The 25,424-nt window shown below is 37.6% G+C and overlaps 1 protein-coding gene across 1 annotated transcript in view; it reads left to right on the plus strand.

The window, feature by feature from the left end:
* The first annotated feature begins 24,478 nt into the window (after window positions 1-24,478).
* Window positions 24,479-25,424, plus strand: part of LOC134530257 (A disintegrin and metalloproteinase with thrombospondin motifs adt-1-like) — a 128,979-nt gene continuing 128,033 nt past the window's right edge. Inside the window, exon 1 of the mRNA XM_063364948.1 lies at window positions 24,479-24,545. Within this exon, the coding sequence (XP_063221018.1) occupies window positions 24,486-24,545 (60 nt within the window). The 5' untranslated portion in view covers window positions 24,479-24,485. The remainder of the gene's footprint in view (window positions 24,546-25,424) is intronic.

Genomic DNA, 25,424 nt, shown 5'->3' on the forward strand with positions numbered 1-25,424 from the left:
TTAATAAAAAAAATTTTTTATTAAAAATGTTAGATAGGTTATTGAAATGGGAAATACACATACGTATGTAATTCCCAATTCTGTCACTATATGCAAACTTGTGGTATTATTAGTAATAATTTGTCACCATTAAAATTTTTTTGTAATTGTATTTTCAATACAAATACATAGCATGTGTTTGTAGCAGGGATATTTCAAGGGTCGGGGAAGCTGGGAAACCGCTCAGGGCCCCACGATTGCCAACCCTGTTAACTTTTACTTTCCTTGTTTGACTAGTTTTCTACGATAAATCAAGACAGTTTGGAAAAAGAAAGGATTTAATTGTTATTAGCATGTAATTTTAAGTGCTGGCCAATATCCGTACAAAATCAATTGAGTTTTCATGATTACATATGAAAAAAAAAAGTTTCAAAGATTTTACTGTTTTATATAATGATGCAATTTAACCAGAAAATTTTCGTTAGAATTTATAAAACTAACACAAGTATAATTTATCGGGTTAAAAAAATATGAAAATTTCTTTAGATAAATAAGCAAAAACATTGTCAGAATTTAAGATACCTACAGGTTGGCTTAAAAATGTTGTTTTAAAGAGTTTTTATTATTTTTAATTTTTTTTTTTTTTTGGCCAGGGGCACTGAAACCCTTTTTTCCACATCCCCGCCCCTCACACTCATTGGCAGGGCCCTACAAATTCTGGGAATTTTGGGGCCACCACTGGTTTCTTTAATTTGGTAAGTGCTATGATTGCAAGATGATGTACACTAATGGAGCTAAAAAAAACTTTATTCTGTCTGTTGCTGGCATGAGGCAGCCGAGACCTGATTGAGACCTACTGCAATGCGGTCTCTCAGGCTTAATTTTATGTTCACGTTTTTCTGCGGCCTGTTGTTTGACTGCAGAAAATGCTGGAATCAGTATCATGGGCGAGACCAAAGTCCTTTTATGGACTGCTTGATTTTCACTACATTCTCCAAAGCATGTCTTCGTGTCCTCGAATAGATGAGGCAGACAGGCGACTTTCAAATGTTGCATGTCACTCTAAATACATAAGCTATTTGCGCAGTTTTATCCGCATCAGATGCATGCTGTCTATCTTGTGGTGAAATATTGTCACGGATTTAGTTTCCATTTTGACTTAACTTGTGTGATAGTCATGACTAGTTCATCAAATGCCATCATCAAGAAAAATTAAAAAAACTTTTCAACATGGTCTTTTAGTTTTATGTACAAAATTATTAATCTGCCATCTGCATGCCTACACTTTTAAGTGGTTAACATTCTACTTCCGTTCTTACTTTTCTTGGTTTGCTTCAGGGTGAAGTAAAGCACACAAGGATCCATGTACTCGTAATTGCAGTTGGTGGCAATACCAGGCGTTGTTGACCACTGTAGTCGGGATTCAGACCACACAATGCTGCGTGCAGGTAAAGAGGCTCTAACGCTATGCAGATTTATCTGTGGTCGTGTGACAAATCCAGGGACGTAGTAACTAGAGGAGGGTAGATGGGGCTTGTGCCCCGGATGCCGCATATTGATGGTGCTAAACTGGCGGAGTAATTTTTACTGTAGATTTATACTTGAATACTGTAGCGTCACAATACAAAAAAAAATGTTGGAGTGCAGATGAACTGAATTATTTGTATTGAAAGATACATACATGTATATAGTAAAATATTTAAAAACTTGTATATTTTGTTTACTGTCCAACTGGCGATGTATTAAAAATGATATGACTGCAAATCTTTTTACTAATCATCTAAGTTTAATCAGAAATAATTGGAATCGTGGAATTAATACTTGGTGGCGACACAAGATGTTTTCAGGAAAGGTTTTGGATTGGTTGGTTTGAAAAATAAAAGATGGGGGGGGGGGGGGGGATGCCAAGATGTGTTCTTGCCCCGGGTGAAAACTAGTCTAGTTGCACCCCTGGACAAGTCACAGAGAAAAAAAAATTGGTTGTCTGTAAAGTCGGTTTACGGACGATAGTTTAACGTGACGTCATAACAAAACACTGATGAAATGATTGCATACTTTTATCAATAAAATTGAATCATTTTTATTGAAATATCACTATTTTGTATGGATACAAAGAAAGAGTGAAATGATCTTCTACAATTTAATTGATAAATTTACTTTTATTTGCACTCGTTAATTCAAATATGTGTATAACTTTAACGAACAGATTGTTTTAACTATAACTTTTATGCATGTTTGCTATTTAAACTTCTTCCAATCTTTGTTATTCTGTTAAGGATACGACGATGATAGGAAAAGTAGGAAACGAATGGGAGTGTTTCAAGTTTAATGTGCCTCGAAAAAGTCAAATCGATGGTTGTTCCAATCGAGTGGAAGAGAGATAGATGCGGCGCAAGCGTACAATGAGCGTAACGGGACACAGCGTAACGGGACAATGTGTGTAAAGGGACACTTTTTCTTGCGTGCAGCCGGCGTTCATCGATTTATTTGACGTCACGTCAAAAAAAGTACGTTTGTGAAACGAGCAGTGAAGTAATTGCCCAGGGAGATTGAAATCTGAGCGCGGCGCGTGCCTCAGCCCGCCCCCTTTGTCGCGCCGGGAGTTCGTCGACCCCGCTGGCATTGACCCTGGATGCATCCGCAGCTGCTGTCAACCCCCATGACCACGCCCCCAGCGTGTTTTTGAACCTGTAATGTACGGGCTCCGCCGCGGCACATCAATCATTACAGGTGGGTTGGTGAGGGGGAGGGGAGGTGTGCCGCGCGGCTGCGTGAAGCTGAAACACAGCAGGTCGTCCGCACGAGACTTGACCGCCTGGTTCACAACAGCGCACGGGAGGGAAATGAACAGCCAATGAGTAGGGATTGGAAATATTCGCGGTTTCAGTGACCACTAGGATAGACTCCACGATCCTCTATGTACTCGGGCAACTATCACCTGGTCATTGGCTACCGACTCGGGACACCTGTTTACTGCGATTCTTATGATTCGATACTTCTTTTGTTGAGTGTTTGCCATTGGTTCAGAGTCCTTCAGGTAAACTGCGGTCCAATCACTGACGCAGCATTAAGCTAAACGAGTTTGGATTCCAGCCTGTCTCGAAAGGAATCCGCGAATTTTTCCGGTCTCTACCAATGAGAGTAGATTAGAATGTCATTTTGGCCGGACTTGAGAATCATGCGGTAGAAGAAACGCTTAGGTGTAATTCCTGCTTTAAAAAATTAACTAACGCTATTACATATACAAAAAATCACAAGCAATTAATTTATATGATGGAAAAACTTTAACGGGAGAGTCATTTGGTAGTTAACGTAGTTCAAAAGTAATAACGCACGGTTACGTACTCGAATACACATTCAAACATATATGTTATAGTTTATTTAATCATGCTTGGCGTTCATTATCGTCAAACTGGTGAAACTTTACAAAATATTTTTCCTTAAAAATGTAAGCATTAAAGTTAGTTGGTTGCATACAAGTGGAAACATGTTATGACGGACGAACGCGGTGGGTCATTGAGAGTTCAGCATTAAGGCTGGACGATCGGTCCAGCTCCCAGTTCCGACTGAACTGAAGCCTGCCCCACGCGATTAGTCTTATGGATGTTGTTGCTGCTGGATGCATCGTTTCATCGTAGAATACGTTGTAGTTGTAGTTGCACTTTTAGCTATACAAAAGAAAAGAAAAAAATTGGTTGTCTGTAAAGTCGGTTTACGGACGATAGTTTAACGTGACAACCTCATAACAAAACATTGATGAAATGATTGCATACTTTTATGAATAAAATTTAATCATTTTTATTGAATTATCACTATTTTGTATGTATACAAAGAAGGAGTGAAATGAAATCTACATTTTAATCTATAAATTTACTTTTATTTGCACTCATTAATTCAAATATGTTTATTACTTTAACAAAGAGATTATTTAAACTATAAATTTTATACATGTTTGCTATTTAACGTCTTCCAAGTGTTATTCTGTTAAGGATAGGACGATGATAGGAAAAGTAGGAAACGAATGGGAGTGTTTCAAGTTTAATGTGCCTCGAAAAAGTCAAATCGATGGTTGTTCCAATCGAGTGGAAGAGAGAGAGATGAGGCGCAAGCGTACAATGAGCGTAACGGGACAATGAGTCATCCTATTTCGTGCGTGCAGCCGGCGTTCATCAATTTATTAGACGCCACGTCAAAAACCAAAGATGTGCACCCACTACGCTCAGCTGATGGACTGATGACTGGCGAGAAGCTGTTTCCACACGCGTGAGTTCGGACTGGGCTCGGGCCCACAGTCCAATTGGATGGGAAGCCATCAGTTCGAACTGATCAGTCCGCCGTCCTTGCTCACACACTGCAGTTCCGACTTATAGGTCCGAACTGTGAAGCTCATCGTCCACTACAGCGCGCCGCGCAGCCCTGCGGAAGTTTCCGAAGGTTCCGCTCGTGGGGGGGCGCACACTACAGACGCCGTTTTATGATTCCGAACCCTCAGTTCCTTCAGTGTCGACCTAGTGTACATGTGTGTCGCGTGACTGGTTTTGTTTTAAACAAACAAAGGATAATCCCATTCATATAGACACATTAAAGATATTAAATAAAGTAATAAATTCTCAAACTTTACCTGAAGTAATCTTTTTACTCTAGATAATTACGGCCACGTGCGCAGATCTCATAAACGATTTTTTTTTTATTTTCCTAACCTAACTAAAACTAAGTGTATTTTGGAGGGGTCCGGGTTAGGGAGGGACCTAGGTGCGTCTCAGGCCGAAGCCTATACGCCTAGTCATGCTGGGATTAGCCATGCAAGGAGAGGGTCGCATGCATCATGTGCTAGGAGGGGATTGGCCAGCCATGGCAGCGATTGGCGCCATGACTAACTCCCCTCACTCTTAAATCTAGACTATAACTAGAGATAGGTTGGGCCCAGGTAAAACCTGCATAGACACAGGAAAAACCCTGGGCACATTAATGCGGGATGCAAATTGGCATGCATTACGTGTAGGAATTTACAGGAGACAGAGGATGGTCTGGATGAAGTGTTGGACAGAGTAGAAAAGAGTCTACCATGCGGGGGTTGGGCACTTGGACTCGTGGTCCGCTTTTCTAGTTGTCCAGTACTGGATTTAGTGACCAGGGACGCAAGCGCCCCTGGTGGTGAGTGGTTGCACTGACCACTCACTCCGCCGCCAGTCAGCACCTAAAAAACTAAGAAACTAAAACAGAAAAAAGATAAATGACTTACAAACTAGGCATTTCGTTACGAAATATGCAAACACCCAACTCAGGGATGGACGTGCAGTGCTTAAGATAAAACTAAAATAAGAACTAAAAATATTTTTTTAAATTTTTTTTAATTTTTATTTTTATATTTTTTATTATTATTTTAGAAATACATATTTTTGATGACTATTATTTAGTATCTAGGACTTATTACTAATTTACAAATCTCTAATATCTACTACTATACTACTAGTTAAATATAGAGGAACTGTCGGTGTATAAAGTTACAGGTAAATTAAGTCAAAACCTATTCGCATTTTGGTATTAGTTGCAAGCTTTCAATTCAAAATCCCATGTCTTTCAGAAACACAACCGGCACTGGAGGTGAAGCCTGCCAGGCGGGCCATGCCCATCGGACATAGGGAGTCAGCCCTAACACAACAGGCAGTGGAACTCCCGGGAGCCAAACCTACACCTGCGTGCTTCGGACCATTTTGAATTAGCACATTATTCATTTTATTCATTTTAATGTTGTCTATAATTTAAGTTTCAACTCGCGGGAGAATGATTGGCCGATCACTCAGCCAGCCACAGCACACTACAGAGGTCTGTGAGCCAAGATTGAATTTGGCATTTTATATTTTCCATGCAACTCTGGATCTTGTTCGCCCAGTGATGAAATATATGGGTTTCTGCTTATGACACATTTATCATAGAATTTTTGCGCAGTTCGGAAATAATAATGTTTTAAAAGTTCGAGTTTGAGCTCTCTGTGCATAGCCCTTACGGGGCAATACACTGGCGCATCTGTCGCAATACGAATACTCTTATTCTGAATTCTCTGTAGCTTGATTAAGTGAGATTCCGCTGCTGTTGCCCACACCGGCGCTGCATACGTGATTATTGGTTTTATTAGTGCGTTATAAATTATTATTCCGTTTTTAACAGAGCTACCTAAACGTCTGCTCATGACGGGGTAGAGGGTCATGAGCCTAGTGAAAGCTGTTTTTCTTTTCGCCTCTATGTGATCGCGCCATAGTAGTTTCCTATCCATGTGTACGCCTAAATATTTAACCACATTTTTGTGAGGAATTTGCTCATTGAAAAGTGTTAGTCGTGGTCTATCTTCAATCTCATAAACAGACTCAACAAAGATATCGATCATGACTGAGTGGCACCGAAGGCGCCCGAAGGTGGTGTCAGCCCAATTTTTCCTCCGTCAGCCACCACACACTGTAGCAGGCCGCCGCGCCGCGCAGAAATATTCCGCTCCGAATTCTCCCGAGAGTTCCGGCGCCGGAACAATTCCGCGGCGGACAGGGCTGCGCCATAGTGGGCGCATCCTGGTTTAATTACATGCAAACTGGTGAGCCGGAATTCTTCCCAGGGCTGCGCGGGGCTGCGCGGCGCGCCGTAGTGGGCGACGAGCTTCAGTGTGGGGGTATGTAAGCTTCTGTTACGCGGGACATTTACTCGATCCTCGCCTTCATTTGCCTCGCAATTCTTTTCTCACCTCCATCACCCACAAATTAATTGGAAGAATGTGACACACCACGTAATACGTTTTTGCATTCAACTGAAATTTACTTTTCGTTGACAGCGAGGTATTTCGAGACGGACACAATCAATAACGATCCAATTCAGGGATGAGTAAACCGACTTGTCTGGGATGGTGGGTGTGGGAGAAACCACGGACAACCAGAAATCAGGTAGCGCCGGACCGTAGGGGAACGGGGGGCAAGATGGAAATAGGGGGTAAGATGGAAAATCATATGTTCTCTTTTCCTACACCAGATGACAATCATTTTATTTTGTTACTACAAAGATATTACCATTTTCAGAAGGGAAACTTAAAATTAAAAGTTGTAGTGGCAACACTGACATCATAGGCACAAATTGCTTTTCGGGCATGTCAACATCTAAGCTTTCGTGGTAAGTAATAAATTGTGTTTACACATTTGTTTTTAACAATACTTCATTTAAAACGTTCAACATATTTACAGTTATAATATTTCTTTTAATTAATAATAATACATCTGTGATTTTATCCTGCTAAACAATGCAAGTTTTGGTCAATGTGGCAACTGCTCATTCTGCAGTTCACTTTGAACCTCAGGACCCTTCATTGGCATCTAGACCCACTGCAGCTCCTACTCATCTTGTCAATTTTTCCAATGAGAATCCAACGACTCAAAGAGATTATCCCAGTGGGCCACGCGTTGTTTCTCCCATCATTTCCAATGAGGATTCTGCTATCTCTACCAGGTTGTGTTACTCAGCTGGATCTACCAAATCTTATGAGACTACTTCTGTACCTGTGCTCCCTTCCTGTTCTTAAAATGCATCTGCTGCTTCTTCAAATAATGTCAATGAACCTTTAGTCGTATGTGACATTTCCTCTAAACCTAATAAGGCTCGCATTCCTAGGCTTTATCCAGATATTGGTAGGGATGATGTTTCACAAAGTTCATATGATCAAAATACTGAGAGTAGTAGTGTGTCAACTACTTTCAATGAATCTCCAAAAGACATTTTGCCAATCCCTAAAGCAAATAGAGCTGCAAGATCACGACGACGTCGTTGCTGTCAGAAATCTGAAATCCTTACAAGCTCCCCATTCAAGAATGAATTGCTACAAAAGCAAAGCAGTCCTAAAACTGTGAAGAGGAGTGTATTGTCTGAACCAAGTGCTTCTTCATCAGGAATAGGCCTACGAAAGAAGAGAAAGTCAAATCAAGACCTACATTGGCCTAGGCCTATCACTTTTCCAAAGCCACCTATCGATAATCCAATTCCAGATGAAAAAGTGTCATGCCTTATTTGCAATGAACCCTATAATGACAGTAAACATAAGGAAATGTGGGTTCAATGTAACATATGCCAGCAATGGGCTCATGAAAACTGTACAGATTTTAATAACAAAACTGGCTTCTATGTTTGTGACTTTTGTCGTAGTACTTAGTCAAAACTAACATAATGTGAAAACTGGGAAAGTGAAATGTTTTAGTCTAATACATTTCAAATGTTTGTGACATGCAGTTTACTGGAGGATAGATACTACCTACGTACCTATTATTCATTTCCATCTTGCCCTGATTGGCTTTCCATTGTGCCCCCTTTATGAGGGCAAGATGGAAACAATGCAAATCTTTTTAAAAATTTATTTTTCATTTACACATTGGATACAAATTAATTCCATAACATGTATTTAGGTAGTAAATGTATCGTATTACTCGTAAACATAAAAACTTTTTATCAAAACAGAAACATACCTAACCGCCCGGGTATTCTGAAAGCGGAACGCCAAATACAAAGTAAAGCATGTCCATAAAAGAATAGGTCAGCTATAAAATTTATTAGTATCAACTGTAAGCGTTGTTGAGTGTTGGTTCAAGGTAACAACCAAAGAGTAACTCCAACAGTTTTAGATAAGCGCATGCGCGAATACTGCTTTGTTGTTTTCTCGCTTGCAGCGAAAAATAAGTATCTCTCCCCAATTAGAGGGGACACCTGTAATCTTTATTTGGCAACAGGATGGTTTGCCAGAGTTGAGACACATAATTGAAGAGGGTTTTAATTACGTTACTCCGGAATTGTTAACCAGAGTGTGTGAAAAATTGGATTTTATATTGGACGTGTGCCGTATAACTAAAGGTACACATATTGAACATTTGTATAAAAAAAAAATTCAGTTAGTTTACCTTAAATTTGATGTATGATTTGTTGTAAATAGTCTAAATTAAACTGTTATAATATGCCATTGAAACTGGAACATTCTTTTATGGACACACTGTACTTGGGGTCAGAGACTGGAAACATTCTCCTTAATGCTCATGGTACAAGGACCAATATTTTACGTTGATATCGAGGAAGTCAAGCAATGGTGTCAGTCAGGGCAATTGTCCGCGCATTGATCTACGCACGGGAGGCAGGGACTATATTTCGGCCCTGCACACGTTTCTTCTTAAACTCACTGTATGAAAATTAGTCTAGTAACACAACGAAAATACAAATGAGAACAAAGAACTTAAAGATAGCTTTATTTCACACACACATATATTTGGAATACATATTTTTTATTAACTATATATAATTGTTATACAAGTAGTTTCTGGGTTCAGGCCACGTTCGTAGAAATGACGATGTTCCCGACGTCGACTGAAGATGGCTGCAACAATGCATTCCGAAACGCCACCAACCAAGCAGATAATTAGTGAGTGGCCATGGAAGCCTAAGGTTTAGGCCCGTTCTACAATGACACGGAAACGGATCACGTAAACGGAGACTCATGGAACACGGTTTCTACAGTAGCACTCAGGCGGAGACGGACTCACAAATTAGCTCGGCATTGCTAAGCTCTTTCGTTTATGTTGCTCCGTGCGACCAATAGAAGCCGAGTGTTTGGCTGCGGTGGTAGCCATATTTGTTTATGTTCGAAATACGTTAAAACTGGTTTCAAGTGTCCTATTTTTTTCTTTGTCGTTTATTTTTATTATAAATGTAAATTCTGCCCGTGCAATGATCTCGAAGCATAATATATATTTAATTAAATTAATATTTCGTAACTTTAAAAACCAATCTCATTGGTTGCCATTTATTACGTAGTTCCGTGCATTATGGAAGCAGCAGACGCAATTGTGAAATGTTCCGGAAGATCCGTCTCCTTTTACGTCATCCGTCTCCGTTTACGTGCCATTGTAGAACCGGCCTTATATTATATTGTGAATTTTAAAAAATATCAACTAATTAGCTTTAATTGTATACGTACAATGTTGCGATGTAAAATGTATTAATTGCAGGGTATAATTTCATAACAGCCAAAATAATAATATATTATTGTTTAGAATAACCTCAGGAATAAGAAGTTTTTGATTCTGCTCTTCCATTAACGTTCTGACGTCCCTGATTAGGACTGCAGAATGTTTCCGTTCGCAGAGGTCTTGTAGGTTTTTGAGCGGAAATGGGATGGCAGGCCTGCTGAGACTGCAGTCAGAACGACTAAAGGCGGAATTACAATAGCCCGTCGCCTCCGTCCGTCATCCGTGAGTCACTCATTTGTCCGTCAACGCCACTCATCTAACCAAGCGATTTACAACTTGACTTCATCCGTCCATCAGAATATTTTCCCAAGTAAGTGCTGCCAACAACCCGTGCTTTTCTCTCTGAGATTTGTATAGATATTGCTTGCTATTTATGTCGTGTTTTACGTATTGCAATAGCATTTCCTCGGAAAAATTCAGAGTCGTGATCACTTTGGACATGAGTTCTAAGAACCGAAATGTTATTGTACAAAAATTCTGAACGAACAAATACAAACTCCACACAAGCCTGCATTCCCTTAACAAGTGACTGTCGCGGCAAAACCATAGATATAATCCACCACCCGTCCAAGCTTTTGACGGATGGACGGATATAATTTTTCGGGCGATCCGATTGGCTGCAGGTCAAGTAACTGACGGACGGATGATGGGCTATTGTTATTCCGCCTTAAGGTAAAAAGGGGTTCGTTGAAAGGGGTGCGGTACCTGTTGAGACTAAACTAAAATGAAACCTCCGGGGCGACGGAAGACTGCCATAATGGAAAACTACCATAATGACAGTATTCATCCTGGCCTCTTCGAAAAAGGTGGAAAAGTACCATAACGGAAAACTGCCATAACGAGACGGAATTATGCCATATTTATTTATACACTCAACGGGATGAGTACAACTGCTTTGCTCTCGAAGCAGCGTATAGAATATGTAGCTAGGAGGCGCTGTTAACCCCCTAGCTGTTTCTTAGGTTAACTTAAAAGGCTACAGATAGCACTTATGGCGGTGATTTTCTGTAGTTCGTCATAAATCAACTCAACAGATCGCGCACTAGAACATAATTTTTTTCCTAACCTAAATTAAATTTGGGAGGTCCAGGTAGGAAAGACTCTTAAATGCGTCTCAGGCCGAAGCCTATATAGTTAGGAAAATATTAAAGCAAGATGATACAGATCTTTTGTTCTCTTTTGATACTGTTAATTTTAAGACTTTAAGACTATATGACAATGGTCAGCCGGGATTTGAACCCGTGTTCTTTGGAATATGAATATAGTGCCTTAAGACTCGGTCCATAAACTTCGATAGTTTATCCGTTCCCATCTTCAGATTGCCTTGTATAGACATACACAACCATTAAATTGACTTTTTATACTGTAACAGTTAAAACATAATACATGTTTTATACTATTACACGTAGAAATATTACACAACCAAAAAATTTAAAATACAGTGTTCAAACTTTTCTTACAATTTAAATTACAAATATTTAAATAGCGATAACACTTCGATGTGCACAAATATTGAAAAAAAAAAAAAAAACTTTCTGTGATTGTGTACTCAAAGAAGTTCATGTTTCATTTTAACTAAACACTCACTTTTAATATCTAACATTTATTTCAAAATAACTTTACCATCGACAGTGCAAGCTCTTAAATATGTTTTACTAGTCTATATTTCTATATAATTATTTTACAGGGTTACTGTAAGTTTGTTTGCGGGAAATCAACTAAACTAGTTATACAAATTATATTTCACTGTTATGAAATTACATAATGCATCCTGAACGAACAACACAAGAAAACTTAAATTTGTTCGCTACCGAGGTTAGATGTTACTGCACTTGTTAATGACACACGAAACTACAGTAAACTCGTGGAATAACATCATGTCAGTGTTAAGAAGACTGCAAGTATGCGCTTTACCACTCTGGTTCTGGGGTAGAGCGCCTGCCTTGTGACTTGTAGGACCCGGGTTCGCGCCCCGGCTCCTCCAAGGCGGATTGCCCAGACAAAAGGGTGGCATTTTCTCTGGTAGGAATACAATCCCTTGTAACAAGTCAGGCTACTAAAGAAACGGTGGGTGGAACAGAAAAAAACTTTCCAGGTGGCTTCCAAATGGGGAGCCCGTTTCTTTTCTTGGGCTCCCCATGCGGTGGCCATTCCGGGGGTTTCTCCGGGGGAACGGAGTTTTGCAAAAATATTTTTTTTGTAGTTTTGTAGCGTTTTAGTTTTTTAGTAACTGTAGCATTATCATTCCAACATGTTATAAATAAAGCTCAAACAAACATTTAAAACATTAAAAAAAAATTTGCTTTTGTACAAAAATATTTTAATTAAGTGTGCATCAGTCAGTGTGTTCAACCATTTATCGGTATATATTTGCTTGAAGTATTACTGACGGTTAAATTCTAGTCAGAAACCTTTGTTTTGTAGTATTTTAGCAGTTTTTGACGAAAAAATATTTATAGGTAAATAAATTTTATTCCTAAAAATATTATTTCTGTAAAACCACATAGTTTTCAATCAGGAATATCGTCTTTAACACACGCTGTTTTTATATATGTGTGTATATACCAGTATAAATCCAGATGTAAATGAAATATTCTATTTATTTCAACATACTTTCCATCATAATCTAATGATTAAAAAATTGTCAATTTTAGGCCTCGTCAAGTAATGCGTGGTATATATGTTTTAATCATCTTACAAATAGACGCTTTGCAGTCAAAATTGTAAGTGCAATTTCATGGTATTAGGTGTTCCGCAAAGTAGTAGTTTATCTCAACTACTCTTTAATATTTAATAAATGATATTCCAACTGTAATCAGAATTGATCAAGAATATATGCTGATGAAAAAATATATAATTGGGAAATATGTTTGTTTGTGAAACTATTCAGCAAGATAGCATATTTCAGCTGTCCGGATCTGATTTTCAAGTTAACAAACGTCTCTGAATTACGATAACATTTATTGTATAGCCATTAGTCAAAGAAACTAATTTAATTAATCAGAATTATCACATAGTAAGTAATGACATTAAAAGTGGTGTCCTCTTTTAAGACATTCGAGTTATATTGGATGCCAAGCTTTTTGCCATCAACATGTAGATAATACTATTAGCAACACATGAAGATCTTTAGGTCTTATTCTCTGCATCAAAAGATTTGAATTAGAAAAGAATTGCAAGTATGCAGAAAAAGTTCTTAAATTAATATTTAAAAATTTCAGGCATGTAAATTATTTTGAATATGCTACATTCCTATATAACCTATTTGCATTTTATATTTATTAGAAGTTCGATCAGTGATGCACTTTTTGTTGGTTCAGACATAATGACTCGGTTTGGATTATGAATTCCAACTTGCAATTACAGAATTAGTGACACTTTTAAAACCATTAGTAACTATAAAATGTGTAAAAATTTATAACTCCTTTTGAATAATCTACAAATATTCATTGGTAAAACTTTTGTAATCTACATATTTATTTTATATACACCATTTTAGTTTAAGATTTTTGTTAAAACCAAAGTAACCAACTGGTTATGTGTATATCTTGTGTTAATGTATTTTTGTTGTTAATTTATGTCATAATTCGTTTATAGGTCTGTAAGGAACAAAAACTGAATTGCAATTAGATCTGACAGTTTTAATGAAGAATAATATGCTATGTGATATTTTTATTTCATAATATAAAAAATACTTAAATTTTAGCAGAGTTTATTTTGAAAGACTGCAAGCCTGTGCAAAGCCCACCAACATTCGATGTACGAGCCTATGTGCTGCTTGACCTGTGCATTCTACACAACACAAAAATATTTTCCTTTCATTTCAACATATTAAAAATAAAGTTTGTAGGCTTTAAATATTTTAATATGGATATTAAAAACCTTAATATCTGAGTTTTTTTGTGTTCTATCATCCTATGAATGAAAACATTACATAAGAAAACCCTTGAATATTTTCGTTGGATTTGCACTCATTAAATAATGATCTACAATTATTTTAACTATTCCAGTGTCGAAAAATGTAAATTATATGAAGCTAGTTACATTACAATTTAACGAGTAAGGCCGTTTTCCCCATTCCGTAGAATGTATAAGAAATTTTGGCAGAATTCCCCTTTGTCCTTTAAAGTTATGGCAGTTTTCCATTATGATACTTTTCCGTCGCCTCTGTCAAAACAGAAGGGAAAGTGCCATAATGGAAAACTAATTTTTTTTATATAAATCGGCGTAATTAGAATACAGTGCTGCTCCCTATGTAAAAATTTTGGAAACATTTGTTTCTACTAGTGTCCGATCTATGCGGTGACTTGTGATTGCAACTATGACAGTCAGAAGCGTTATCTGTAGGCTTTAAAGTTAACCTGAGAAACAGCTAGAGGGTTAACAGCGCTACCTACCGAGTATTCTATACACTACTTCGAGACCAATGCTACTGTGCTCATTCCACGGAGTGTATAAGAAAATATGGCAGTATTCCGTCTCGTTATGGTACTTTTTCGAAGAGGTCAGGCGGAATTCCGGCATTATGGTAGTTTTCCAGTATGGCAGTCTTCCGCGCCCCCAAGCCTCCGAGCCTGCGGGTACCGCAGAGAGCTTCACATGCGCCAGAGACGAGGTATCACCGCACTGAGTAGTGCAGGAAGCAGTGATTCCCTCGCGGCCATCAGCACACTTGTTTACAGTAGCCGTAAAGGCGAGGGCGCGTGTAATACACGCCGGTTTTGAAGGACGGCCTTGTCTCGCTAACACGGTCTCACACACGCCATGGTATTTCTCACGTACTATTCCTGATATTCGTGCGTATTGTGTATCGTTACAAACTTTATAACAAAACATTTACGCTAAGTGGCATCTAATAGTAAATAATCACTTAAGTTTTCGTTATTGTGATCGCTAAGATGACATTTTACACCTAGCCCGTTAGTCTTAGTAAATAACATTTGTACGAAACATAAAAAGGCCAGAGAAACTGATAAACTAACAGAAAATTAATTTTTAAAAATACACAGGTTAGCAAAACCACTTGATTTTAAAAAATGATAACATAACATTCAGGACTTATATTTATGTTCAGTATCAGATAAATAAGTTTACCTTCTTAAAATGAGCTACTTGAGCAAAATTATTCGCAATATTTCAGGCTTCCGTAATAAAAAAATAACATACTTTGATTCCGTAATCAGTAATGATTACAGAAAATCCGTAATACTTTGCAGCACTGTATGCAGGGCAAGCGAACAATATTTTTAGTTTTGTGCGTACGCATATCCGATTGAGTTAAGTGAGAACAAGTTTTATTATGTCGTAAGATAACAGTGCGTCTGATAAAGGAAAGGGCGCTCGGTAGTATTCGTAATGTTATTCAAAAAATAAAAATAGAATAAAATAACAAAATTACAAGCACCAGATGCAGCGAACGCACCTGACAATAATTATTTGCAGAAAAAAAAAACTTACCAACTAAAAGGACAACAATTCTTTTTTCTCTCAGCCTTATGAAAACTAACCTGTTTTGACAAAAAGAGGCTTTATATCTCTATTGATGTGGGTTGTTAATATGCTCATAGAACGTTACTTCACTGAATCGGTTAAAAATTCGTCGTGGCATTTTACAGAAGTATATTCAAGGACCTTTTATAAACATGTTACGCTCTACAACGCATGACCGTATGTTTACATTAGCCGAAATCGTCCATCTTCGTAACGCAGGAGCAGAACGAGCGATATGAATCTGCGCATCAGATCTTCCAAGACAACGTGTCTTTTCACAAGGATCAAGTTACTGCGAGCTTAAATGTACTAAACGTACTTTGCTTCTATAATTTTATATGTTTCCTGGTGATTTGAATCCACAAACCTATAATTGTTTTAAAATCAATCAATCTAATCAATTCAATAAGTATATTTTAAACCAAACGTAAAATGGGAACATGGAATCGAGTAGTAGTATAACATTTTAAATAAACAAATCGTACTAAGCCTTTTTCATATATATATATTTATTTAATTCTTAAGATAGATTCATAAATGAATAAAAATTTGGTTTTACAACCCTGAAGAACTCTAGTTCCTATGCTTTTGGAAAAAAACAGATTTTTATTAATTTATGATCAAAAATATTTTTGCGGCACAGACAACATACAAACGGTTAATTCAAAAAAAGTTTACCACATGATTACATGCTGTTTAGTTCATGCTATGATTTAAAAAAAAAATATGAATTTGCCTTAAATTTTCTCAAAAAATATAAAAAAAAAACATTTTTTTTCCAAATCGATAAAACAATTTATAAACAATTCAACATATTTGTATTGTATATTTATTTAAAATTATAAGCAAAGACACGAGATAATATGGTCGAAATAATGTAGGTAACTACCATGCTAAGGCTATGGGACTCCCACACTGTTAAAAATTCTTCACCTTGAATTTACGGACACTGGTTACAAATTAGCCAGGTATCTTCCTAAATCTACGGCAATCTTCGTAAATTTACGGACACACTTATTTTGTCCACGTGTTAGTTCAGAACGAAACACACAACTCGGAAATCAAAATACGACGTGCGGTACTTTCTAAGAATATTCAGCTATTTGAAATTGCGAAGATATATTTGACGTGATAACGTCTTATGAATCGCTGCACGCACGAAAAATTGTCACGTTCCGCCTGAGCCGAGCGTGCAAGAACCGGCCAAACCACCGTGCGAGAAAATCTTCTATAATTTCAAACAGGTTTAGGCGGGCTTTTTAAACTAATTGTTCGTGATTATATTTGAACAAATTATTTAAATTAAATTTGCAACAACTGTAAATAATATTTGAAAAATTAAAAATAATGCAATTTTTAATCAATAATAATAATCACGATACTGTTAAATACTGTTGGTTAAATAATGCGAATTTGATGGCTTTTAAAAACAGTTCAATCCAAGATGGAGTCGTTAGTTTATATTAGTTCTATAATTTTTTTTAAATCGATTATTATTTTTTTTTGTTGGAGAAACGGCAGTGGCGTAGCCACGAGGAGGGGCACACATAATGAACAGTGCGCGAGTGTGTTTTCTGCCTGCAGATATCACGTAAAATTATCGTCCGTAACCCGACTTTACAGACAAACCCCCCCTTTTCTTTATAGTTTGTTTGAGGCAGGTTGTTCGTAGAGAAGTCCGCAAGTGTGCTGTAAGGTCCGACAGCGGCGCAAGTGTGGGTGATGCTAGTATAGGGTGTTCGCCTCTGACCCGCCTCACGCGCCGGCCAACAGGGCCCGTCGAAGGACGCCGAGTGCCTCCTCCTCTGCGTGTGACGTCACGCAGCTCGCCACGTCCTCGCCCCACCTCACCAGGAAGCCTTCTTTCCACAGACGAGAGAGACAAACAAACCGATCGTGCATCTTCGGTTGTTTTTTTTTGTTCATTGTAAATACATATGGCGGTGTTGATAAAAAGAAAGACCATAAACAAGGCAACGGTATTTATTTGTAATTGTTTTTAGAGAGGAAAATACCTAATCGAAGAAACGTTCTTCGTGGATGTGTATATTTTTCACACCGCATAAAATCTAGGAAGTCTTTGTCTTCCAACAAATATTCTCGGGCCGTCCCATATTCCGTGAATGTTTATTTTGGACAACTCATGATAACAAATGGTCAATTAGGTTAGGTTAGCTACATTATAAATACTTTAAAACATTGTGGATGGTTGATTTGGTTAGGATAGCTACATCAAAGATACTGTGAAATCACGTAAACGATTTCCTAGCCCTGGGTAGCTACATATTAAAAAGTTATTTGCTAAGCAACCATAAAATGATTTTACAGTATTTTTAATGTAGCTATACTTACCTAATATAAACAACCATCCACAATGTTTAAAAGTATTTATAATGTAGCTAACCTATCCTAATCGACCGTAAAATTTAATGCCACACCGGTTTATACAATGAGATAGAACGGGGGATAAAAAAAGGGCGAGCATGAACTTCGGGGAACTTCGGGGTGTGGCTCTCTCGTCTGTGAAATGAAGGCTACCCCACCGAGTTCAGACCGCCTAGTGCTGCCAAGTGCCACGTGTATCCCCCGTTGTCGCGACTTAGCCACAGGTAAACGCGCCCGCGCTTCTTCGCCACGGCAGTCTGCAGGCAGAAAACACACTCGCGCACTGTTCATTATGCGTGCCCCTCCTCCCAACTATGCCACTGCCGCGTCTCCAACGAAGAAAAAAAAACTATCGATTAAAAAAAAACATATGATAAAAAAATGTAAGAACTAATATAAACTAACGACTCCATCTTGGATTGAACTGTTTTTAAAAGCCATCAAATTCGCATTATTTAACCAACAGTATTTAACAGTATCGTGATTAGGTATTATTAATAGTATAGAGCTCTCTTCATCTCCTGGCCGATGCTCTCTTCGTCTCTTACTTCCGGAACTTAATCCAGTCTTTAAATTGGCGTACCCAGGATTTTTATCGGGGGGAGGGGGGGGGGGGTTATCTTCCTGATTTTTTTTTGGGGGGGGGGGGCGGTGAGGGGGCTTCTGATTTTTAAGAAAAACTGCATAAACACCAAAAAATAATTGTTTGTAAATAACATTTTTAAGCTTACAAACTTTTTACAGAAGAATTCTTCTTATTTTTTTTGACAAATTCAGTAACCACATTCTCCGGGTCGATGTGCATGAACCAACCACTGCAATTCAAATTTGTTTACGTTAACTCACCAGTTGGGCTGCTTGGTGACGTTCCCTCTCGTCGCTCGGTGTGAAACTTCAGAAAATGAGTTTCGAATGACATGAGTGTTCATAATATTCTTGCCTTTATTTCGGGGAAGGGGGGGGGGGGGGGGGTTATGTATCACGTCGAGGTGTAAACAGACGAAACAGACGCCTCCTGGAGAATCCGCGCCTCAAATTTCACGGTTCTATGCCTCACCGAGTGCGCGCTATGTGAACTACAGCAAGTCAGACATACAGACAAACTCACTCTTTTATTTATTGATATAGATTTGGATCTCTCTGTACCGCCACCACCGCTGCAGCACTTGCATGCATCTGGGAGGTAGGCAGCTGGTGCCTGTTGCGTGCGGGGCTGATTGCCGACCTCTCAGGCGTTGTAACATGTTGCCCGTCTAAAGGAGCGATACCTATAGAACGTCAGTCGCCGTCCGGTCCTGGTACTGAAAGGATGATAGCGTGGTTCGTTGCTTTACTTAATGTTAGAGGACGTTGGAGATAAAGAAGTTGTACTGCAACTATGCGAGGGGAAATGCTGAAACAACAATGGTTTTCAAAATAAGGACTATGGAAGGTTGTTTAAAACATTTAATAAATCGAATCCAGTTAAAAGATGACAAGGTGGCGAGGCATTTCGATTAAATCCGAACACCATTCCCTCGTAGAGTTGCAAGCACAGACGGTGAAGAGTGCCATTCCTCCGGCCCTGCTGTTTCTTCAAATCTGTAGCCTTCTCTTTTCTTGACGAAAATTTTTAAGTATACAACAAACCTTTATGATGCTCTCTGTCAAAGAGATGGACACATTCGTAGGGCCGGTGAAGTATTCTCCATTTGTTGCTAAGCATGCCGAAGGAGAATTCTATATCCCTGCGTGCTCTACAATGTCAGTAGTTGTACACTTTTTCCCTCACTGTCACATGTCCTGATAGAGAAATAGCTTCATCAGCCTCTATTACGTAATACAGCGGTGTACAGTTGGTATCACCTGTAACGTATAGGATTGGCGTCTGGTAACTTTAACTGTAATTAATTTGATGTAATTTCTTTGTGTAGAGCGTTATTCTTGAAAACTGTTGAATCACTTTCCTTGCCATATTATCCAATATATACAACACTGAAGAGATAATTCGCATCACAAATGGCTAACAAAACAACTGAGAAGTAGTTTTTTTTATAATTAAAATACATAGAACCACAGTTACAAGGTTTAAAAATCCGAATCAGATTTCCTTATAAGGAGTTTGGGTAGTTTGCTTTATTAAAAAAAAAAAAAAACCTCTGTGATACATTTTCATCGCTCAGTATCCGGTGGTGGCAGGCACTCATTTTTCATTGTTTGCCATATTTGTTGACACACTTCGTAGATTATGTTGCTTACTGTTGGCAATAAAAGCCGGGAATATATGTGCAAATAAGTCTTAGAAATCAACTCCCAAGGTATCTGAAACCAACCAAAAGACTAATTAAAAATAATCCAGAAATACAGGGCGTCTGGTGTACCTATACATTGTTTAATATTAAACGGGGAAAAAAATTATATCAGCTGTAAAGAGCCAGCTCGATAATTAATGTGTAAATTTTGCTACAGGCCGAATCCTGTAGCGGAAACGGAAGAGCCTGAGGGACTGCTACGTAAGGAAATGCCAGAGATTAGCTAATAATAATTACATTTTAACAAACTAAAAAAATAGTTAGTAACAAGTGAAGCTAATAGAAGCGTGATAAAAATAAGGATCGGCTACGTTGATAAGACTTTTTTAATTTACTACACCTTTATTGCCAGTAGTGAAATATCAACCAACATGAGTAGCTTTGATGATAACATTACATAATGATCTACACAAACAGATGATTAGACCACTGCATCTGGATCAAGCGTGACCAAAAAAACAAAACAACAACAATCAATAGGTTTGTATCGGCCGATGTAGAGCAAATAGTTGGTGTAATGCAACGGGATCCAAGCAACGGATGGAAATCGAAATAGCTAAAGAAAACGATGGTGACCACCTGTTTTTGATGTCTCTTTGGGATTCAATGAAAAAACTTCCCGGGAGCTCAAATTTATTTGTAAGAATGAAAACAATGCAAGTAATTGGCAGCGCCTGCAGGAACAACGTATTTGTGAACACCCAGTAGAATCCACCAATCAGATTATACTCATAATTTGGAACAATACACCTACACGAACCTTGTATCAGCTGAGTGTCAAGTCACCTCACCTGGAGTTGTGTCAGTAAACTCACGCGAGTCAAGCTATTGCTCAGAAATTAATGAATTAGGGAATCTATTTCAGTAAATAATTTGCTTTATTCTTTGTCTTTCAATTTATGTAAATGTTTCTCAGTTATACATTTCCTGAAAATATGACAACTAACTTTCCAGTAAATAAGACAATTTAATGTAGGTTACATAATATATATATTTTTTTCCCGTACCTCATTGTCAAAGTAAACTTTTCCTCTGCAGGTATGCTCTCTATCAGTTGCGTATCAACGCTATTAGTTTAACTCTTTTAAGCCCTGTAACAGCTAATCAGATGTTCTGATACTCACACGTGGAAAACTTGTAGAAATCCCTTTTGTTGATCGATCGAATCGATGAATATAATATATTTTGTTTTTTTACTGTCCTATCGAAACATTTAGAACTGGTATCAGACTGACTAACAATTTAGACAGAATAGAGAACTATTGTCGAATAATGGGTAAATATCTCACAATCTATAATATAAAAATGAATCGCAAAATGTGTTGCTAAGCGCATAACTCAACAACGCCTGGACCAATTTGGCCAATTTTTTTTTTAAAATGTTCGTTGAAGATCAAAGCTGGTTTTTACGGCGAGAAAAATTCGAATAATTGCCGGAAAAACCCTAAAACCAGCCCTTTTCTTTTTCCCATACAAACGTTTTCTAACTAAAACGAGCACTCATTGTTGTTTAAACAATGTAGGTATGTTCCTAACGTCAAAGAGTCAATTTGCACTTTATTACCTCTGTACAAAGTTCAATCAAATATATCAAAACAGTGTGCGTTGGAGCACAGATAAACAAAAAAATAAATAAACCGAAATCGAATAGTTCAATTTGGTCGGCTTCGCGATATTATTTCATTTGTTTTACTTTAAAATGCATCAGTTTTAAAGTCATTACATCAGTCAAACAAAACCAGCGTTACCAAAAGTATTTCATAAGTTTAAGTTTTTATTATTTCATTTCCCTATTTTAAATACGGCTTGAATGATTTGACTCCAAGTCATATCAAATTTAAAAAAAGTTGAAACAACAACAAACTGTCAATATCAGTGTTTTTTTTTTTTTAGGTTACCTACCCTAATGAGTTTGCTTTCGTCAACTTATACACGAAACAAATTCTTAACCTATATAGTGTTTTGTGCAGTGTTTATTTACCTATGATCGCTAATTATTGCATGTGACAAAATAATCTATAATATAGATATGCCTCCTATTAGACGAATCAATTTAGGTAGAATAACCCGAAATGCTACAAACCAAACTAATTACCGATCTAATCATGCACTGCAATGAAAATAAAAATTATTATGTTTCACATGATTAACAATAAAAAGATTACTTATTTTTTTAATTTATCTTTTTATTTATATGTTTTATTTAATTATATTTCTTATTCACAACACCCTATCACCAGGGTGACGGTTCTGTTCAGGAGAATTTTTTGCCCCGACTATAAAATATGTAGGAACAAAAAAAAGTCACATTACAAATCAATTTGAAAGGACTTTATTCCAATTTAATTAGGCAGTACGAAGTCTGCCGGGTCAGATAGTAAAAAAATAAAAATATATAAAAAATTGAAATGAAAATACGAAAACTATAAACATTTAAGCCTACATATTAAATAATCTCTTCTTGAATACTTATTTTATGCCTGTGTCAATTAATTAGCTTGCATGTATTTAAAATTTATTATACACACTTTTTTATTTTATTGAACTTTTTCATAATTATATATACGAGTGTTTTTATGGATGTGTTCGAGTCGTTTACGTAATTTGCGCCTGTTTTGGTTATTTGTGTGGCATTTATTTCGCTGTAGCAACAACAGAAACTCACTTGATTGCCTCCAAATCCATGTTGATCCAGGCAATTGGTAATGTGGCGGACTGGCGCGTGCGCACTGGCCGCTGTGAAGGGAGCCTTACAAAGGAACCTAGCGTCTTCGGTGGCCATCCTTTATCTGACGCAAGCTGGAACCTACAAAACAGTAACAACCTTGACTGTCAGACACAGCACATGTAGTAACAATGCCACGTAAATAACCAAAACAGTCACAAATTACGTACACGACTCAAACACATCCTTTCTCTGACGAAAGTTGGAATCTACAAAATAGTAAAAGTCTTGACTGTCAGACACAGTACATATAGTAACAATGCCACATAAATAACCAAAACAGTCACAAATTACGTACACGACTCAAGCACATCCATAAAAACACACACATTAATATAAAATTATGACAAAGTTCAATAAAATTAAATAAAACTATGTATAATTTTAAATACACACAAGCTCATTAATTGGCATAGGTATAATATAAATAATCAATATTAAGTAGGCTTAATTATTTATAATTTTTTTTGTGGTCATAAATGGATTAAAATTTGTTTTACCGTGAAATATTTACCCATTATTCGATAATGGTTCTCTATTATATCTAAATTGTTAGTCAGTCTGACACTAGTTCTTAATGTTTCGATGGGGCAGTAAAGTGATTGAAGCTTCGAAGACACGAGAACAGCATAGACGAACGCAATATATATATATATATATATATATATATACTCAATACAGGATGACATGACAAAGGCACATATGCGAACATTTAACTTTTAGGTATAGTCGTTTCTATTGTATATATATATATATATATATATATATATATATATATATATATATATATATATATATAATTGAAATGCTAACGGTCTTAATTTTGTACATCTCACTTCCAGACGGATTCATAAATTAGATGATAAATCTCGGTCGATTTCGTTGAAGGAAATAATCGTGCAAAGGTTTTAAAAAACAGGAAAGGTTTTGAAAAATAAAAGAAATACAAATCCTGTAATACGATAAATACTGTACCTGTTTAGAGTAGTGTCAAAACTTTTGATCGAAATATTTTTTTTTTTTAGTAATATCAACCCATTAGATAAAGGGGTAGAAAAAAAAAGTAGTGGTTGAAGGGCAGGAAAAAAAAAACCCTTAGTAGGTGGTACCAAATTTTCCAAATATTATTTAAACAATTTTTTCTTAAAGTAATTTTTGTGACGACCAAATGGTTCAAAAAAAAAACATTCAGCCCTTTTTTGTTGCAACATGCTGAAAAATGTGAACTTCGAAATTTGAGTCTGCATTACGAGACGAAAATGATTTTTTTTTAAAAAAATAAATATATGTAATATTTGGCAGTAGTCAATCGTCCGATATTTCGTACGTTTTTTATTTTTTATTTTTTTAATTTTTGGTACGACTGACTTGATTTCTCCAGCGTAATGTTTTTAACGTGAACTTGCAGCGCGGCCTCCGAGGAGATACGAGGAGATACGAGGAGGTTGAGTGGTGGTGGGGGGAGGGGGCAGGTGCGGGACCCCTACCTCCCCGGGGGCCGCGCGCAGGGAGAGGGGGTGGTGTATAAAGGGGGGCGGGAGGACCCCCCTCGCGACAGACGGGGATCTCGCAGAGATGGAGGCGGTGGCGGCGCTGCTTCTGCTGCTGCTGGCGGGCGCCGCGTCGGACACCCAGGTACGTGAGCCGCCGGCCAGCTGGGGGGAACCTTCATCTCACAGACGAGAGAGCCACACCCGAAGTTCCCCCGAGTTCATGCTCGCTTTTTTTTCCCCCCGTTCTATCTCATTGTGTAAACCGGCGTGGCATTAAATTTTGCGGTCGATTAGGATAGGTTAGCTACGTGATAAATACTTTGAAAACAATTGTGGATGGTTGGTTATATTAGGTAAGTATAGCTACATTAAAAATTACTGTAAAATCATTTTATGGTTGCTTAGCAAATAACTTTTTTAATATGTAGCTATCCAGGGCTAGGAAACTGTTTACAATGATTTCACAGTATCTTTAATGTGGCTATCCTAACCAAATCAAACCATCCACGATGTTTTAAAGTATTTATAAGGTAGCTAACCTAAAATTTTACAATGAACGAAAAAATAAACCCGAAGATGCGCGATCGGGTGTTTGGCTCTCTCGTCTGTGAAGAGAAGGCTACCCGGTGAGGTGGGGGGTCGCCGAAGACGTCCCTCGACGGGGCCTGGTCGCTGACTCGTGGCGCCCTGAGTGGCGGTCCCGGCACGCTGGCGCCACTCGTCTCTTCGCCAGCACCGAGCTGGTACCCCAGCAGTGTCACACCGACTAACAATTTAGATGGAATAGAGAACCATTATAGAATCACGGGTAAATATCTCACAGTAAAAAAAATTAATTGGTTGTCTGTAAAGTCGGTTTACGGTCGATAGTTTAACGTGACAACGTCATAACAAAACATTGGAGAATTAATTGCATGGTTTTATGAATAAAATTGAATCATTTTTATTGAATTATCACTATTTTGTATGGATTAAAAGAAGGAGTGAAATGAAATCTACTATTTAATTGATAAATTTACTT

Source organism: Bacillus rossius, chromosome 3 (assembly GCF_032445375.1).
Source record: "Bacillus rossius redtenbacheri isolate Brsri chromosome 3, Brsri_v3, whole genome shotgun sequence".
NCBI lineage: Eukaryota > Metazoa > Arthropoda > Insecta > Phasmatodea > Bacillidae > Bacillus > Bacillus rossius.